This window comes from Schistocerca nitens, chromosome 1 (assembly GCF_023898315.1).
Source record: "Schistocerca nitens isolate TAMUIC-IGC-003100 chromosome 1, iqSchNite1.1, whole genome shotgun sequence".
NCBI lineage: Eukaryota > Metazoa > Arthropoda > Insecta > Orthoptera > Acrididae > Schistocerca > Schistocerca nitens.
In genome coordinates this window covers 455,858,303-455,879,469 of record NC_064614.1, presented here as the reverse complement: position 1 = coordinate 455,879,469, position 21,167 = coordinate 455,858,303, and the positions used below count along the sequence as shown (strand labels likewise).

Sequence of the window (21,167 nt, the reverse complement as noted above, 5' to 3'; positions counted from 1 at the left end):
TAATCAAGTGGTGCCGATGTAATACAGTTTCTGTTGCGGGCTTACTGTGTTTACACCCACGAATCCAGGACGCAGGCCTCGCTGACCCCATGCTGTACTTGATGGTGGAAGTGTGTAAGGCTGCGACAGTGGAGGGGAGGGTCGCAGTTGCCTTCTTGCCTGCTGTCCCTATCACATCGTGTGTCCAGGTATCACTTTTTGCTTTGTTGGCGCTTAGTATAGGCTCTTATGCATTGCTCTCAATTATATGTCACGTGAACTTCAATTGCTTCTTTGGAAGTGCTGTACCAAAATTTATTGGTGGTAGCCAGGACTTTCTTTTCCTGATAATTCACTTTATGCCCATTTTCAAAGCAGTACTCTGCTATTGCAGACTTGTGGGGCTGCAGTGACTTATGTTCTATACATTGATCTTCAACTGTGTGGATCATTTGTCCAATTTACGTTTTTCTCCATTCACACGGAACTTGGAACGTCCTTGCTTTTTTGAGGACCAAGTTGTCTTTCTCTATCCCTAATAAAGCACTTGCTTTGGCTAGTGGTTGGAAAACTGGCATTATGTGGTGTTTTCACAGTTGGCTGCCAATTTTTGATAATACATTGCCAACAAATGGTACAAAAATAGTCTTATCTTCTTCTTTAGTGTCATTCTTGGGGTGCTTGTGTTGCAGAGCCATCCCTATACGTCAGCTGCTGTATCCATTCTTGTGGAAGACAGATTCCAGGTGCTACAGCTCTGTTGTCAGAATTTGCTCATCTGAGATGAAGTGTATCCTGAGTACTAGAGTGCTGAGCATGCTTTTTTCTGTGAGGGACGGCGGCAGCAGGAGGCATGGAGATATAAATCTGTATACGTTGGCTTCTGGTATTCACTGTGGGCAAGCAAACTGTCAGGCCTAGGAAGCCGAGAATAGGAAGTTGCCCTTCTTTTTCTATTTCCATGGTAGACCAGATGTTTTCATGGATGGAATTCAGATGTCCTAAGAACTTTTGTAGTTTTTCAGGTCCATGTGGTCGAATGACAAAAATGTTTTCCAGTGCTCTATGCTATAAGTATTCCATGAACAGGTTTGCTACAAATGACGAGAGTCGGCTGACCGTGGCTATGCTATCAGTCTGCTCATAGCACAGTAAACTGAAAACACAAGAAGTAGATGTCAAAACATGACAACAAGGTTGTGTTAGCTCAGGGCTGAACTTCTCACTAATTAATTATATGGAGTCTTCAATTGGGACTTAAGTACGAAGAGAGATGACTTCAAAGCCGACCACCTTCAGCCTTGGCTCTTTCGGCCAGCAGATGAAATCACCTAAGTTTTTTATGTGATGTGTACAATTGCTGAAGTCAGAGCCCTACAATAAGCCAAATACTTTGCCAGGGAATATGTTGGTGCCCCAGTGTTGCTCACTATTGGTCGCACACCGTCCTCCTGTGTCTCTGGCAGGCCATACAATCTTGGTGGTACACCAGTGCACTGGCTTTAACGGGTGGTGGTGCTTTTCTACACTTCCTTGCTTCCATCTGCTGCTACTTTCAAGTATGTCAGATCATTCAGAAGCTCTAGCATTTTCCGCTCTTAGTCCTTGTGTTGGAGGAGAACTGTGGCACTGCCTTATCAGCTGCAAGAACAATGATAAGACTGCTTTCCGACCACCTGCTAGCAATATATCATCAAAACTTGGCACAATACTTTGAAAACACCATATAATGGTAGTTTTCTGCCTGCCAGCCAAAACAAGAGCATTGTTAGGGACAGTGAAAGACGACCTGAGCCTCAAAATAGCACAGGTGCACAAGTTCCCTGTCAATGCAGAAAAAAGTGTATTGGACAAATGATCTACACAACTGAAGACTGACGAATAGAATATGAGCGCCACACTCACTCACTGCAGCCCAATAAGTCTGCAATAACAGAACACTGCATTGAAACTGGACATAAAACGAATGACCAGCAAACAAAAATCATAGCTTTCATCCATAAATTTTTCAACTGCTTTTTCAAAGAAGCATTTGAAATTTGTGTGACAGATAACTAAATCAACAGAGACATTGACTTCCATCTGAGCAAGGCATCACAGCCGATACTAAGCTCCATCCAAGTGAAAGGTGACAGATGCAAAAAGTGACAGGGGCAGTAGAGAGAAGGCATCTGAGACTCTCCCCTCCACCCTCATAACCTCATGCATTTCCACTACTGAACATAGTGGAGGGTCAGTGAGGCCTGAGCACTGGACCAGCAGGTGTAAATACCAGGAGCCTGCAGCAGATACTTCATTTCATGATGGCAGAATGGTCATCTGGCAGTCCATCCGAGAACCATGAAAGCATTAATTATTTAATTTGTTGGAAACATTAAATGGGACAGAAACATATTTATCCTAGTTTCCTTCCTCCAGTTTTAGGAGTTGATCCAGAAGTGAAGTTAGTTACTGTTTCACTAAACGTATTTAATGGCAAATAAAACACACATGTGTCAGAGCAATGACGTAACAATCATATGATGGCCGGACAAGTCGTTGTCAGCAGCACTACAGCAGTGGCTGAAATTGTTGCCTCTTATTCTTTCTCTGATCGACTGTGAGTTTTTGTGTGTGATAAAGTTACCCAATGCACAAAACATAGTGGTCATCAAAATTCATCATCAGCTGTGTCAGAAATACAGGCTAAAAGTCAAGCACAGGCAGACCTCAGTGTCCATAATGAAGAGGGCCAAAGATCACCATCCTTCATCATGACCTCATGGAGTTGGTGTGGCACTGAATTATGGAGAAATGCTGTTCCACAATATGGATCTCAGCAGCCATTTTCTGCAGATGTTACAATCCTTGTTGCATAGAATTGTCACTAAGCATCTGCTATTTCAGGTGTGTGCTGAAAAACCTGACACCCAAACGCAAAACAAATTGCTTAAGAGTTGCATTGACATTTCTGTAACAGTACCATGACGACTGCAACAAATTCTTTGACAAGAAGACTGTGGGCAATGAGACATAGATTGATCACTTTACCCCAAAAACCAAGCCTCATTCTATGAAGTGGCACCACAGAGGATCTCCAGTCAGGATGAAGTTCAAACAGCCTGTGTCAGAACACACAAACATACTATGTCAGAGCAGCAAGTGATGTACACATAGTCCTGGGACAGGAAGGACATTCTGCTCGCTGCCTTCCTGTCTACAGGTGAAACAGTAAACACTAAACATTTCTATGAAACACTGCAGAAATTGTGACAGGCCATCCAAAATATGTTTGGAACACATATACTGTTCTGGACTATTTAAGGTGCGAGCTGCTTGCTCATCCACTATAAAATCTTGAACTTATTCCCAGCTCTTTCCATTTTTTCAGCTTTTCAAGAAATTTGTGCCCTCCAGTCAGAATTTTAGCAAATGATGAAGAGCTGAAGAAGACTGGCACATGCTGGTACCATTGCTGGACACACGAATACAAAAGCTGATCCCATGATACGACAAGTTTCTTAATTCTGGTCGTGATTTACTCAAAAAATAGCTTAAAGATTGCTGTGTATCTGTATGAATCTCATTAATACTGCCAACATGTATGTACTTAATTTGTGTACCTGTCCCACTTGCAAATAAATCATTGCAAAAATTACTATCCCCAAGCTCCCATTTGATCTCTTGATTTCCCTTATCTTTCCTTTGTGTTCCTTACACGACACACATATTGATGGCAAGAGAATTGTTCAACACAGTAAGTAGTAAGTGGCAGTTCTTTAAACTTTCTTAAAAATGTTTCATGAAAAGAACATTGCCTACCCTACAGGGAATTCCATTTGAGTTCACAGAATATTTCCGTAATAATTGTGTGTTGATCAACCCCACCAGTGACAAACCTAGCAGTGCGCATCTGAATTGTTTTGATGTTTTCTTTATTCCAATCTGTTTGGGATCCCACTCGAGCAGTATTCAAGATACTTCCCCATACACTACAGTGTCACCAGCAAATGGTCCAAGATTGTGGACCATCCTAACTGTCGGACTGTTTATGTACACAGAGATGAATGGCAGTCCATTGCACCTCTTTGGGGCTCTCTTGACGATACCCTTCTCTCAGATGAACACTTGTCATCCAGGACAACATGTTGGGTTTGATTACTTAAGAAGTTATTGAGCTACTCGTATAGCTGGGAAAATATTATGTATGCTCGGACCTTCGTTAACAGTCTGCAGTGGGGGACTGTGTCAAACACTTTCCAAAAATCTAGGAATATGGAATCTGCCTGTTGTCCTTCATCCTCTTGTGAGAAAAGGGCTAGCTGAGTTTTGCATGAGTGGTGCTTTTTAAATCTGTCTCACACACACACTACTGGGAAAGGTAAAGATAAATTTGACTGCCTATAACACAAAAGATTTATATAAACATTCATTGACATAAAATATTAAGTGTTACAACAAATATTGATAAACAAAATTAAATGAAAACAGAAAACCTAATTCAAGTAAGAACATGAAACTAAAACAAAACTATTAACTTACCTGAATACCTTGATGGCTACACAGATAGAAGTCAAATTCCGTAGGATGTGTAATACCAACATCTACTGTAGTTCCAGCAGGTATGTTCCCCGATTTTCCTGATTGTTCCTTCTTATCTGCACAAAACAACCTGCAAGTGATTTCAACGATTTCATAAAATTTTGTGAAAACATGCTGAAAATTTAGGTTAAAGGAGGTCTGAGTGTTTAGAAGAACATTAATATAGCAGCAATGTGCAAAACAGAAAAGGTCAAAATCAATAATAAATATTGTGACTAAACTGCAAGTAAGTCTAAGTTGCTATTCCACAAGCAATTAGGTGGTACCACTTATGTATCATCAAATTTGCATATGGAAACTTCAAAATTCATCACATTATTTTTCACCATCTACATCTACATAGATACTCCGCAAGCCACCATACAGTGCCTGGTGAAAGGTACCCTATGCCACTACTAGTCATCTCCTTTCCTGTTCCGTTCACATATAGTGCAAGAGGAAAACTACTGTCTATATGCCTCCCGTATGAGCCCTAATTTCTTGAATCTTATCTTTGTGGTCTTTATGCACAATGTATGTGGACAGCAGTAGAATCATTCAGCTGTCAGCTACAACTGCTGGTTCTATCAATTTTCTCAATAGCGTTTCTCAAAAAGAATGTCGCCTTCCATCCAGGGACCCTCATTTGAGTTCCCAAAGCATCTCTGCAACACTTAAGGTGTTGTTTGTACCTACTGGTAACGAATGTAGCAGCCCACCTCTGAATTGCTCTTATGGTTTCCTTCAATTTGACCTGGTAAGGATCCCAAACACTCAAACAGTAGTCAAGAATAGGCTGCACCAGCACCCTATATGAGGTCTCCTTCACAGGTGAATCACTCTGTCCCAAAATCCTACCAACAAACTGAAGTCAACCATTCACCTTCCATTACACAGTTCTCACATGCTCGTTCCATTTCATATCACTTTGCAGCATTACGCCCAGATATTTAAATGACTTGGCTGTGTCAAAGCTGGACACTAGTAATACTGTAACTGAACATTTCAGGTTTGTTCTTCCTACCCATCTGCATAACTTAGATTTTTCCACATTTAGAGCTAGTACCCATTCCATCACACCAACTAGAAATTGTGTCTAAGTTGTCTTGTATCTTTCGACATCTTATCGTACATCACACATCATCAGCAAACAACTGCAGATTGCTGTTCACTCTGTCCGCCAAATCACTTATGTATATAAAGAACAACAGCAGTCCTGTAACACATCCCTGGAGCACTCCTGATGATACCCCTTGTCTCTGATGAACACTCGCCGTCATGGACAACATACAGAGTTCTATTACTTAAGAAGTCCTCAAGCAACCTGCATATCTATGAACTTATTCCACATGCTTGTACCTTTGTTAACAGCCTGCAATGGCGCACCATGTCAAATGCTTCCGAGAAATCTACAATACAGAATCTGCCTATTTGTCTTTCATCCCTAGTTCACAGTGCATCATGTGAGAAAAGGGCAAACTGAGTTTCACATGAGTGATGCTTTCTAAAACCATGCTGATTTGTGGACATAAACTGCTCAGTCTCAAGATAGTTCATTATATTCAAACTGAGAATGTTTTCAAGGATTAAACAGAAGTTAGGGATATTAGTATGTATTTTTGTGGGACTGATCTTTTACCCTTCTTCTATACTGGAATCACCTGCACTTTTTTTCAGTCGCTTGGAACATGATAAATGGCAGCTAGGTAAGGAGCCAATGCCGTAGAGTACTCCTTGTAAAACCGAACTGGGATTCCATACGGACCTGGTGATTTATTTGCTTTCAATCCTTTTAGTTTTTTCTCTACGCCAGGGATGCTTAGCACTATGTTATCCATACAAGAGTCTGTCCAATGGTCACAGGACGGTATGTTTGTATGATTTGCCTGTGTGAATGATTTTTTGAATGCGAAATTTAAAACTTCTGCTTTCGTTTTGCTGTCTTCAACTGCCACACGAGACTGGTCAACAAGGGACGGAATGTAAGCCTTAGACCCACTTAGTGATTTTACACAGGACCAGAATTTTCTCAGGTTCCCCGCCAGATTTTTTGCTATGGTGTGACAGTGGTAGTTACTGTATGCTTCGGACATAGATCTTTTCACAGACACACAAATCTCTACTAACCGTGGCTTGTCGCCATTTGTGCGTTCTCTTTTGAACAGAGGGTGCGACAACCTCTGCTTCCTCAGCATCTCCCAAATTTCATTATTTCCATCCTTTATCCACTTACTAGGTGCACACCTGTCCAGGCTACAATTTGCAATCTACTTAAACTTTTCCCATAATTCCTCTGCATCCACCTTACTGGAGCCAAGTGTTATCAATTCACTGTCAAAGTGAGATGCTAACAACTGCTTATTTGCTCTATCTAGCAGAAACAACCTTCTAGCCTTCTTGACGGACTCTTTTTAATTTCATAACCATAGCTGCTATAATGACATCATGATTGCTAATCACCGCTTCTATAGTGATATTGTCGATAAGGTCCGGCCTGTTTGTAGCAACAAGATCTAAGATATTTCCATTGTGTGTGGGCTGCCAACCTAGCTGCTCGATAGGTTCCAGACAATGCGTGCTTCGCATGACTGTCTGTGTGTGCCTTCCACGTTGGATCCATAGACATCCCCATCTATACTCTGTAGGTTAAAGTTACCTCCAACAAGTATTGCACGATTTGGGTACTTCTGCACTACTGACCACAGACATTCTTTGAATGAGTCTAGTATTGTCACAACAGAGTCGGGTGGCTGGTAAAAACATCTAACAATTAACTTGGTTTCACCTGCACCTGTTACACTTCACTATTTCACTCAACTGCAACCTCAATAATAAGAGTTGTCAACTACAATGAACACTTGCCCTCTTATGGCCTCTATTTCCAAGATATGTTCCAAACTCGCTAAACGTGAGAGCTTTTCACCTGAGATTTCAGCCAGCTCTTGGTCCCAAGAATAATTTGAGCATGAGTATTTTCCTGGAGGGCAGCAAATTCAGAAACTTTATTACAAATACTTCGACAGTTTACTGACAAAATTTTGACAGTCGAAGTGTGTTTACTCTAACACTGTTTGACTTCCCTTGATGCATATCGACTGGCAAGTGTTCATCAGAGCACCTCAAACTACCGTCTAACCTAGAAAACCCTCATGAGCACTCCACAAGTTCTTTGCTACCCAAGTAGTTGCCTCCTTTGTGTACTGCACCTGTGACCTATAGAGGGGAGTCCTAGCCATGCCACTGAAAGTTAAAATTATTTTAAGTTTGTGATACCACTAACATAAAAAAGAATGTGATAAGCAAGAGATTTAAGTTAAACCAATCTGTTTTGCACATTTATATACACAATAGACTATACTTTCAAAAAAGCTTTTGCCACTGTCTTACTGTTACCTGTATTACATGACGATTTAAGTAAAAGTGAGATAATTGTGAGAGTTGGACGAACACCCATCTCAGTATACTTTGTGGTTACATTTAATTTGTTGTTACCACACTCACAACTATTACATCAATGTGTAAGCACTTCATGTTGTATATGTTAAATCATATGAATAATCACAACGACAAAATAATAATGTGTGTTTGATGGCAATTACTAATTCTATCATTCCTCTTATGAGTATTCAATAACAAATTTATGCACTGAATGTATTTAAGATTTGAATCATCTGATCCATTTGTAAGTCTTGTTTTTGCGTTGATTACTTTGGATCTAAAAAGCTAACTGATTGGTTAATAACAGAGGTTTAGTTTACCAGTAGCTCACTTCATTCCTATAAGAAGCTTATTTGGATGCTGGCAATGACAGCATACTCTGGTTATAAATGCATTTAAATGCCTGACAACTGAAATTGGAAGAGAACTTTTTGTAGTTACAGGGTTAATAACTTTGGTTTCAATTCTTTGTTGGGACTTGGAACATCTTAAAGCCCTACTTATGTGTTAGTGGGTACTTAATGACAAACTGAATGAGTGACATTCCATTTTTATTAACTTGAATAGACTACACTTTGTAATTTTGTACAATGAGTATTTGCGTCCATCAGTGCTTCTGACATCAAAGTGTTATTTTGGCATGACATCCCCTTCCTGATTTAGTTCTTAGTGTAGAGATTTTGTCACATTCCTCAGAATGACAGAGTCACGTAATTTCAGTCTATACAGGGTGTCCCAGGAGGGATGGGCAATATTCAGGGATATGACAGTAATGATCATTTGAAGTTAAAAAACATTCATGTGGACACATGCCTTATTCAGAATGGTTTCTGAAACAAAACATTTGATGAACATTGTTATTCAACAAATTGTCAGGTTTACATGTGTACACCAGTTAGTAAACATTACAACACGAATTTTACGATGTAACAATTTAAAAATATCTACTTTTACCACAAACACCTCCAAGCATTATTGTACATGTCACATTACAGCTGTTCTACAGTTCATGAGAAATGTTTGAATATCCCATTATCAACAAACACCGCATCTGCATATTCTTTATTAGTGTAGATGTGCAGCATTTTGGTTAGCAGTGTACAAATGCATTTAACCAATGCTTCTCTCTGGTACATACTGAATCTCTAGCACTACTTCACTCACAATGTATTATCGGTACCTGTGAGATCATGGGGGAGTTTAACAGCAGAAAGACGTCCACAGCAAAGATGTTGAAAGTAATGACATAGACCAGGCTAGAATAAAACTTCAAAGATTCGGATGGGTAAGACACATGTGTGTGCCACTACCCCAAAAGCAGATGTACATTACACGCGTTCTGCCACTGAAACCATTCAGAAAACGGCATATCTCTGTATGAAGTTTTTTGCTCCAAATGAACATTCCAGTCACATTCCTGGATACTGATCATCCTTCATGGGATCCCCATGTCATGACAAATTTTACTGTTAAAGTGGAGAAATGGCAGCTTCACTGTATCACTGTAGTTCCAGATGTTGTTCCATTTGCTATGATGCCACATCAGCTGTGTGTGAAAATCCAGCTTTATAAGCAAGAGAGTGGCAGCAGTGTTGGAATATGGAAACTACACGATTCAATACTGTTAAAAATGAAGCACTGTGGCATGCTAGTAATTAAATGACCTCTGAGGTAATTAGTGAGTTGCTATAAAAATAAGACTTACATAGTTCCTTTCTCTGATGATCATGACATTACACTGTCTGTAGATACGTAACGTGTAAAATAGAACTTTGGTAAAGTAATGTATTGTACAACGTCTACAGTAACTGACAAATGGTGATCACCACAATGAAACTGCTTTTTGGTTTGAATAGTAAGTTTAGATTTTTGTTATGTTTGGGAGTTTCATCTTGTTTGCATATGTAATCTGGTACAGATGGATGCAGTGTTTCTGCAAGGCAGGTTGAGGATAGCTGCTTTATCACGCTTGGTGGTACTTGCTAATCTGGCAGTTTATTCCATGCAGTCTCATTCTGGCTCAGAGAGGAACCATGTATCACAGAGTAACAGGTACCATGACAATCGGTATTACCTCATCGGAACAAGAGATAATGCTGAACGGTCATTCTAAAAAGAATTGTGAATCAACTTGTATTAAACACATATAATGTCACAATCCATATGGAATAAAAAAATTGTATGAGGTGTTCGAGTGTTGTAATTAATGGATCAATACAAGCTTGAAGAACTACTTTCCATTAACTGATAGGAAGTTGCAGGTAAGCACTTTCAGGTTTTTAGCACAAATACAGTTGCAGCACAGAAATCTTTGATCAGAAGAACTATGTGGTGAGGCAGAGTGGCAATCCAAGACAGATAAGTTCAGAATTTAAGAATATCCAAGAAGATAACCTGAATTCTTACACATTTCCCACATATGAAAATCATAAGACAAGTGTAGAAACCGGAGTATTATTGTACTGTAAAATCTAAAAGATTTAGAGGAGAAGAAGAAATCTAGTAACAATCAAGAAGAAATTTGTAATTTTTGTCTAAAGAATTTCTGCTAAACACTGCTGCTGTCATTAGCAATGGGGTCAGCAGCCAAGATTACATTGCAGTGCAAAAGTCATTAATAGCATTGTAACAAAAAGGCATTAAGAGGTATTGTGTGGTCAAGGTACAATCATTAAATCCAGTGAGTACAATTATGTCAAAGAAGAATTTTGAAAGTCCACAAGTTGGAAAAGTGTTGACTTTTGCTTCTAAGGGCTACTATTGTTCATCAGTGCCACAATGACCTCCCAGCTTCAACAGTCAACATGCCTGCATCTCATCACACTACAGCAACAGTGGCTTCAGCTGTGCACTCATCCAAACAATGCATTTCACCCATCACATCAATCTACTTTCCAATCACCATTGCAACAAGGCGGTCAATGCAAGCACTGCCTGGTGAGCTGTATTTACTCAAAGCTGATTTTTGTTGCTGTTATTGTGGCTGGTGGTGGTGGTGGTGGTGGTGGTGGTGGTGGTGGTGGTGGTGTGTGTGTGTGTGTGTGTGTGTGTGTGTCTTGTGGAGGTAGTTTGGAGTAGGGGTTAGCAATCTGAATTTGTTGGATTGGTTCAAGGGAGTTGTCAAACTTTGATTGCTAGCAGCGGTAGAAGATTAGGTGCAAACCCTTTATTGTTTGTACTTTATGTTAATGATGACACACAAGGTGAAAGAGGTGCTGAAAGCTCTATTGCCGATTTGAAAATCTGAATTTAATAATGGGTTAGATGTTACTATCAAGAGCATCAAAGCTCAAGGTGATTGGCTGTGGACTACATTCAGTACTGTTAATAAAGTATCGAAACTCAACGCATTAATTTGAAAAAACTGTTGGCAGAAACAAAAGAGCAGAGTTTAATACTAGACAGACAGTGCAACTACTAACTTAAGTCAGAATTAAAGGCTGAAATACAAACAACTAATGCTAACCCTGATCAACGTATTATCGAGTATCTTAGAGAACACTTACAAATCATTAATAAAATATTAAAATATATTGTAATAATACCAAATTAGTTACATTTTGGTTTGATTGTAAGATCTGAATTTGTGCCCAATCTATTGACAGGTTTTGTTCAGTTAAATATGGGATGATAACAAACCTCAGAATGAGATCCAGTCTATATATTAAAAAACAAGATACAGATTTACGTCAGGTAGATGTTTTGTGTTCCACTTATGGAGGAATTTATGCGAACTAAAGTGTCAATAAGATGTTGAATTAAATATTAACACACCTCCTCCTTCAGGTGTTGTCCATAACGAAACTATATGGGAAAAATTATCTGACTTTAGTGAATGATCAAATTAAACTGGCAGAACACTTATCAGACAGATTTTTGTCAACAATTTCACAATAATTGCACTTTTTTCCCCCTAAGGTAAGTCTTTCCGCTCCCGGGATTGGAATGACTCCTTACCCTCTCCCTTAAAACCCACATCCTTTCGTCTTTCCCTCTCCTTCCCTCTTTCCTGATGAGGCAACAGTTTGTTGCGAAAATGTTTGTGTGTCTGTCGACCTGCCAGTCATTTGGTAAACATTCCACGTGGGAAAAATATATCTAAAACAAAGATAATGTGACTTACCGAACGAAAGTGCTGGCAGGTCGATAGACACACAAACAAACACAAACACACACACAAAATTCAAGCTTTCACAACAAACTATTGCCTCATCAGGAAAGAGGGAAGGAGAGGGAAAGACGAAAGGATGTGGGTTTTAAGGGAGAGTGTAAGGAGTCATTCCTATCCCGGGAGCGGAAAGACTTACCTTAGGGGGAAAAAAGGACGGGTATACACTCGCATGCACACACACATCCGCATATACACAGAGACAAGCAGACATATTTAAAGACAAAGAGTTCGGGCAGAGATGTCAGTCGAGGCGGAAGTGAAGAGGCAAAGATGATGTTGAATGACAGGTGAGGTATGAGTGGCGGCAACTTGAAATTAGCGGAGATTGAGGCCTGGTGGGTAACGGGAAGAGAGGATATATTGAAGAGCAAGTTCCCATCTCCGGAGTTCGGATAGGTTGGTGTTGATGGGAAGTATCCAGATAACCCGGACGGTGTAACACTGTGCCAAGATGTGCTGGCCGTGCACCAAGGCATGTTTAGCCACAGGGTGATCCTCATTACCAACAAACACTGTCTGCCTGTGTCCATTCATGCGAATGGACAGTTTGTTGCTGGTCATTCCCACATAGAATGCATCACAGTGTAGGCAGGTCAGTTGGTAAATCACGTGGATGCTTTCACATGTGGCTCTGCGTTCCAGGAATTTCTGACTTCCAGCCTTGCGTCTCAATCCTTCTTAAAAAACCTTGATCCTACTCCCAACATCACCACTGATGAAGCCCAGGCTATCCGTGATCTGAAGGCTGACCGGTCCATCGTCATTCTTCCGGCGGACAAGGGTTCCACGTCCGTGGTACTTGATCGTCGGGAGTATGTGGCTGAGGGACTGCATCAGCTTTCAGACAACACCACATACAAAGTTTGCCAAGGTAACCCCATTCCCGATGTTCAGGCAGAGCTTCAAGGAATCCTCAGAACCTTAGGCCCCCTGCAAAACCTTTCACCTGACTCCATCAACCTCCTGACCCCACCGACACCCCGCACCCCTACCTTCTACCTCCATCCTAAAATTCACAAACCCAGTCATCCCGGCCGCCCCATTGTAACTGGTTACCAAGCCCCCACAGAACGGATCTCTGCCTACGTAGATCAACACCTTCAACCCATTACATGCAGTCTCCCATCCTTCATCAAAGACACCAACCACTTACTTGGAAGGCCTGGAATCCTTACCCAATCTGTTACCCCCGGAAACCATCCTTGTAACCATTGATGCCACTTCCTTATACACAAATATTCCGCACGTCCAGGGCCTCGCTGCGATGGAGCACTTCCTTTCACGCCGATCACCTGCCACCCTACCTAAAACCTCTTTCCTCATCACCTTAGCCAGCTTCATCCTGACCCACAACTTCTTCAATTTTGAAGGCCAGACATACCAACAATTAAAGGGAACAGCCATGGGTACCAGGATGGCCCCTTCGTACGCCAACCTATTCATGGGTCGCTTTTAGAGGAAGCCTTCTTGGTTACCCAGGCCTGCCAACCCAAAGTTTGGTACACATTTATTGATGATATCTTCATGATCTGGACTCACAGTGAAGAAGAACTTCAGAATTTCCTCTCCAACCTCAACTCCTTTGGTTCCATCAGATTCACCTGGTCCTACTCCAAATCCCATGCCACTTTCCCTGACGTTGACCTCCACCAGTCCAATGGCCAGCTTCACACGTCCGTCCACATCAAACCCACCAACAAGCAACAGTACATATCCATCCACACATATACAGACACAAGCAGACATATTTAAAGACAAAATATGTCTGCTTGTGTCTGTATATGTGTGGATGGATATGTGTGTGGGTGCGCGAGTGTATACCCGTCCTTTTTTCTCCCTAAGGTAAGTCTTTCCGCTCCCGGGATTGGAATGACTCCTTACCCTCGCCCTTAAAACCCACATCCTTTCGTCTTTCCCTCTCCTTCCCTCTTTCCTGATGAGGCAACAGTTTGTTGCGAAAGGTTGAATTCTGTGTGTATGTTTGTGTGTCTGTCGACTTGCCAGCACTTTCATTTGGTAAGTCACATCATCTTTGTTTTTAGATATATTTTTCCTACGTGGAATGTTTCCCAGATGAAGTGACTTACCAAACGAAAGTGCTGGCACGTCGATAGACACACAAACAAACACCCTTGTAACCGCCCCCGGTGTAAAACCTGTCCCATGCACCCTCCCACCACCACCTACTCCAGTCCTGTAACCCGGAAGGTGTACACGATCAAAGGCAGAGCCACGTGTGAAAGCACCCACGTGATCTACCAACTGACCTGCCTACACTGTGACGCATTCTATGTGGGAATGACCAGCAACAAACTGTCCATTCGCATGAATGGACACAGGCAGACAGTGTTTGTTGGTAATGAGGATCACCCTGTGGCTAAACATGCTTTGGTGCACGGCCAGCACATCTTGGCACAGTGTTACACCGTCCGGGTTATCTGGATACTTCCCACTAACACCAACCTATCCGAACTCCGGAGATGGGAACTTGCTCTACAATATATCCTCTCTTCCCGTTATCCACCAGGCCTCAATCTCCGCTAATTTCAAGTTGCCGCCACTCATACCTCACCTGTCATTCAACAACATCTTTGCCTCTGCACTTCTGCCTCAACTGACATCTCTGCCCAAACTCTTTGTCTTTAAATATGTCTGCTTGTGTCTGTATATGTGTGGATGGATATGTGTGTGTGTGCGCGCGCGCGAGTGTATACCCGTCCTTTTTTCCCCCTAAGGTAAGTCTTTCCGCTCCCGGGATTGGAATGACTCCTTACCCTCTCCCTTAAAACCCACATCCTTTCGTCTTTCCCTCTCCTTCCCTCTTTCCTGATGAGGCAACAGTTTGTTGCGAAAGCTTGAATTTTGTGTGTATGTTTGTGTGTCTGTCGACCTGCCAGCACATTCATTTGGTAAGTCACATCATCTTTGTTTTTAGATATATTTTTCCTCTGTGGAATGTTTCCCTCTATATATATATTGTTTTAGGGCGCAAAACTGCTATGGTCATTAGTGCCCGGTCCGTGACTTAGGAAACAGTACTAAACGAAAATGGAAACCAGCAGCAATTGGAACGAAACTCAAAAAATTGGAGAAACTAAAAGCAGAAGGAAGGCTTAAAAATCCACAACAGAAAGGGGTTGGTTGTCCCCAAAAAAAGCTTCAAATGACTGACATCATCTCACTGGCACTAATAAACTCGAGAACGCGATCGGCCGAGCGCGTGTCATCTGCTAAAATGGACGATACATCAGGCGACAGCTGTAGAAGGGCGCGTAACGGAGTAAAATAGGGGCACTCAATTAAAAGGTGTCTTACAGTCCACAGCTGAGAGCAGTGGGGACAGAGTGGGGGAGGATCGCCGCTTAAAAGATGTCGATGGCTAAAAAGACAGTGCCCTATCCGGAGTCTAGTTAAAATTACCTCCTCCCGACGACGCATTCGGGAGGAAGAGGTCCAAGCACAGGGAAGAGCTTTCACGTCCTGCAATTTACTATGGAGAAGTGTCGACCAATGTGTGTGCCATAAAAGAACAACATGATGACATAAAACGCTCCGTAGATCGGCGAAGGGAATCAATAGAATAGCTGGCCGAATTAGAGAGACTGCAGCCTTGGCCGCTATATCGGCCGCCTCATTTCCACAGATATCAACGTGTCCTGGGAGCCAGAGGAACGCCACCGAGACGCCCCCCAGGTGGAGCAAGCGCAGACAGTCCTGAATCCGGTGGACCAGAGGGTGGACAGGGTAGAGAGCTTTGAGACTGAGGAGAGAGCTGAGAGAATTTGAACAGATAACACACTGTATCCGCTGATGGCAGCGGATGTATTGGACAGCCCGGAGAACAGCATAGCTCCGCAGTATAAACCGAACACTGGTCGGGAAGCCGAAATCGATTTGGGGTGTCGCCAACAATATAGGCACTCCCTACACCTAACAATGTTTTCGAGCCATCAGTGTAAATAAATGTGGCTTCCTTCATTTGTGCACATAGAGCAGCAAATGCCCGACGATAAACAAGTGAAGGGGTACCATCCTTGGGAAATTGACAAAGGTCACGGAGCAGGCAGATCCCGGGACAGAGCCAAGGCGGTGCTGTACCCCAAGTTGTCAAGAAGGTTTTAGGAAAGCGTAAGGAAAGAGAATGGAGCAGTTGACGGAAGCGGACTCCCGGTGGTAGTAGGGAGGAAGGGCGGCTTGCATACCCTACATCCAAGGAGGCGTAGAAAAAAATGTGATGGGCTGGATTAGCAGGCATGGAAGACAGATGAGACATAATGACTCAGAAGGACTACTCGTCGATTGGACAGCGGAGGTTCAGCAGTCTCAGCATAAAGGCTTTCCACAGGGCTGGTGTAAAAAACTCCAGACACTAAGCGTAATCCACGGTGGTGGATAGAGTCGAGACGCCGAAGAATAGACGGCTGAGCAGAGGAGTAGACTATGCTTCCATAGTCCAATTTCGAGCAAATTAAGGCGCGATAGAGGCGGAGAAGGACCACTCCGTCCGCTCCCCAGGAGGTCCCATTCAGGACACGGAGGGTGTTGAGGGATCGCAGACAGCGAGCCGAAAGATAGGAAACGTGGGAGGACCAGCACAGTTTTCTGTCAAACAAAAGACCCAACAATTTAGCGACGTCCAAAAACGGAAGGTTGACAGGTCCTAGATGTAAGGAGGGTGGAAGAAATTCCTTACGTCACCAAAAATTAACACAAACGGTCTTACTGGGAGAAAAACGGAAGCCAGTTTCGATGCTCCAAGAGTGGAGGCGATCGAGACTTCCTTGAAGACGTCGTTCAAGAAGGCTGGTCTGTTCAGAGCTGTAGTAGATCGCAAAATCGTCCACAAAGAGGGAGCCCGAGACATCAGGAAGGAGACAATCCATAATTGGATTTATGGCAATGGCAAACAGTACAACACTTAGCACGGAGCCCTGGGGTACCCCATTTTCTTGGGAGAAAGTCCGGGAGAGAGTAGTGTTCACCCGCACTCTAAATGTGCGCTCTGCCATAAATTCGCGAATAAAAAGGGGCAGCCGACCTCGAAAGCCCCAAGAGAACAGTGTGCGGAGGATGCCTGTCCTCCAATAGGTATCGTATGCTCTCTCCAGATCAAAAAATATTGCTACTGTTTGGCGTTTCCGGAGAAAATTGTTCATGATATAAGTTGAGAGAGCAACAAGATGGTCAACTGTAGAATGATGCTTTCGGAAACCGCATTGGGCAGGTGTTAAAAGACTGCGGGACTCCAGCCACCAAGCTAAACGGCAATTCACCATACGCTCCAAAACCTTACATACACTACTCGTCAGAGAAATGGGGCAATAGCTAGAGGGGAGATGTTTGTCCTTTCCAGGTTTCGGAACAGGAACGACGATAGCTTCCCGCCATCGTCTGGGAAAAGTACTGTCGGTCCAAATTCGATTATAAAGGTGAAGGAGGTAACGCAGACTATGGGTTGATAAATGCAGCAACATTTGGATGTGGATACCATCCAGTCCTGGGGCGGAGGAGCGAGAAGAAGAGAGTGCATGTTGGAGTTCCCGCATGGAGAAAACAGTATTATAGCTTTCGCGATTTTGAGAGAAGAAAGCAAGAGGTTGCACTTCTGCTGCACGTTTCTTCGGGAGAAACGCTGGAGGGTAATTTGAAGAGCTCGAAATCCCAGCAAAGTGTTGACCCAATGAGTTAGAAATTGCGACGGGGTCCACTAACGTATCATGCGCGACAGTGAGCCCAGAGACCGGGGAGAAACTATGCGCACCTGATAAGCGTCGAATCCGACTCCAAACTTCCGAGGAGGGAGTGAAGGTGTTAAATTAGCTGATAAAGAATTTCCAGCTTGCCTCCTTGCTATCGCAGATGATGCGACGGCATCGCGCACGGAGCTGCTTATAGCTGATACAGTTGGCCAAAGTAGGATGGTGGCGGAAAACACGAAGAGCACGACGCCGCTCACGTATTGCGTCACGGCATGCCTCGTTCCACCAAGGAACTGGGGGGCGCCGGGGCAATTCAGAGGTGCGTGGTATTGAACATTCCGCAGCTGTAAGAATAATGTCTGTAATATGTGTGACCTCATCGTCGACGCTAGGAAAGTGACAGTCATCGAATGTCGCTAGAGACGAGAAAAGTGTCCAATCGGCTTGGGCAAACTTCTAGCGTCGCGGGCGCATATATGGCAGTTGAGGCTGCAGTCTAAGGACACATGGAAAGTGGTCACTCGAGTGTGTATCATCAAGGGCGAACCATTCGAAGCGCCGAGCTAGCGGAACAGTACCAACTGAAAGGTCCAAATGAGAGAAATTTGTCGTGGAGGCAGACAAAAATGTAGGGACCCCAGTGTTGAGGCAAACTAGATCCCCTTGGTGGAAGACGTCTAGCAATAGTGAGCCACGTGGACAAGGATGTGGAGATCCCCAAAGCGGGTGGTGGGCATTGAAGTCCCCAACCAGCAAATAGGGGGGGGTGGAAGCTGACCAAGAAGATGAAGGAGATCAGCTCGTGCCATTGGTGTGGACGATGGAATGTATACAGTACAAAGAGAAAAGGTATATCCAGAAAGGGAAAGACGGACAGCGACAGCTTGGAAGGAAGTGTTTAAGGGGATTGGGTGATAATGGAGAGTATCATGGAGAAGAATCATGAGTCGTCCATGGGCTGGAGTGCCTTCAACAGAGGGGAGATCAAATCAGATGGACTGAAAATGGGGGAGAACAAAGCAGTCATGGGGACGCAGCTTTGTTTCCTGAAGACAGAAGATGACCGGCGAGTAGGATCATAAGAGGATCGACAATTCATCCTGATTGGCTCGAAAGCAGCGGATATTCCAGTGGATAATGGACATAGGGTGGACAGAAAATGGAGGAATGTGACCAAGGTTGCCGTCAACACGACGACTGCTCAGAGCTTGCGACCGTCAGCATGGAGTGGCTTTCAGTCGAAGGCAGAAGATCCTGATCCATAGGTTGTTCAGGAGCAGCTCCTGCCACCAGCGATCGGCCGGTTGATCGGCCGCCAGCAGTGCGCCTCGGCGACACAGAAGACGGCCGAGGGCGATTTCCACCAGGTGGTGCTGTATATGAGACATGCCTTGGCGGAGAAGGAGATGAACTGGGTTTCTTATTAGCCTTCTTGGAAACATGATGTTTAGATGAAGGAGGAACCAATGGTTGTGAAGTTGGGGTACGTAAAAAATCTTCACGAGTATGCTCTTTTTTCAAAGTCTTGGTGTCTGACTTTTGGGCTCGAGATTTAGCAGAACCCGATGAAGGGTGAGCCATAGAGTGGGCAGGCGAAGGTGGTGAGGTTGAATGGGCGATCTTTGCGCTGGCCGATTTGACGACCGTGGCACTAAAGGTGAGGTCGCAAGTCTGCGTGGCCGCCTCCTTTGTTGGCCGAGGAGAAGCAAGGACAGTGCTGTATTTTTCTGTCTGAGGCATGGTGGGCTGTCGACTGTTGAATAATTTTCGAGCAGCATAGGTCGACACCTTTTCCTTCACTCTGATTTCCTGAATGAGCTTTTCATCTTTAAAAATGGGGCAATCTCGAGAGGAAGCAGTGTGGTCACCCATACAGTTGATGCAACGAGGGGATGGCGGTGGACAAGCACCCTCATGGGTATTCTTGCCACACGTAACACATTTAGCCAGACTGGAACAGGACTGGCTGGTGTGATTGAACCGCTGACACCGATAGCAACGCGTAGGGTTTGGGATGTAAGGGCGAACGGAAATTATCTCATAGCCTGCTTTGATTTTCGATGGGAGTTGAACTTTGTCAAATGTCAAGAAGACAGTGCAGGTTGGAATAATGTTCGTGTCAATCCTTTTCATAACTCTATGAACAGCCATTACGCCCTGGACAGACAGGTAGTGCTGAATTTCTTCGTCAGACAATCCGTCAAGGGAGTGTGTATAAACGACTCAACGTGAGGAATTTAAAGTGCGGTGCGCTTCAACCCAGACAGGGAAGGTGTGGAGCAGTGAAGTACGCAGCAATTTTTGTGCCTGGAGGGCACTGACTGTTTCTAACAACAAGGTGCCATTCCGTAATCTGGAACAAGACTTTACAAGACCTGCAATTGCGTTGACACCTTTCTGAATAATGAAAGGGTTGACCGTGGAGAAGCCGTGACCTTCATCAGACCGAGAAACAACAAGGAACTGTGGCAACGATGGAAGAACTGTCTGTGGCTGAGACTCAGTGAACTTCCGCTTGTGAGCAGACATAGTGGAAGATGAGGAAACCATTGCAGAAGAATCCCCCATGATTACCGGCATCTCCGATGGCACGCTCCTCCGCTCCTCCCTTGTGGGGGCCTCTCTGAGGGCACCCCCGCCTTAGGTGATTGTTCACACCTCAGGTTACACCTCCCGACAAACGGACGGAGGGACCAATCGGCACTTTCGGAATGTACCTGCTCGGGTAATCACCCCTCCCCGGGCCTGGCCGTTACCAGAGGGTACGTACGTGTCCTACCTGTCTACCCGGGGTGGGGAGTTACGCGGAGGAAGAAAGAGAAAGGGAAAAACAAAGAAAGGGAAAGGAAAGAAGAGAGGTCTCAAACACCACAGCGGAGAAAAGGGTAAAGAGAAGAGGTAAGGAAAAGAGAAGGACAAAGGAAGGACGAAGACATACAAGCAGAGAAGGCAAAGAATGCGTTACATTTACAAGCGTCCGTCTCCGGACGTAGGCACAAACCATACTCCCAGAGGGGGAGAAAGGGAAGGAAAGAGCCAGAGGTGAGGGGAGGGGGGGCCAAGATGGGGGATAGGGAAGGATGCGGAAAAGGAAGGTATGCAGCCCGGAAAGGAAGGAGGGCCACATTAGCTCGGGGTCCCGTGCTCGCTACGCATGTATCCACAAAAGAGTTGTGGACCCCCTGGGGGGGATTAATTGAATAGATTTATGTTGTCTATTATAATATGGTGTTAATTTATATTACATGTACTATATTTTCATGAGATTAAACACAGACGACTTAATTTTATCACCCAGCAAAGTGATTATTTTCAGGAAA

General features: G+C 43.7%; 1 protein-coding gene across 1 annotated transcript in view; it reads right to left on the bottom strand.

The window, feature by feature from the left end:
* Positions 1-21,167, bottom strand: part of LOC126251683 (protein argonaute-2) — a 238,385-nt gene that overhangs the window by 15,202 nt on the left and 202,016 nt on the right. The window contains exon 16 of the mRNA XM_049952270.1: positions 4,501-4,630. Within this exon, the coding sequence (XP_049808227.1) occupies positions 4,501-4,630 (130 nt within the window). The remainder of the gene's footprint in view (positions 1-4,500; positions 4,631-21,167) is intronic.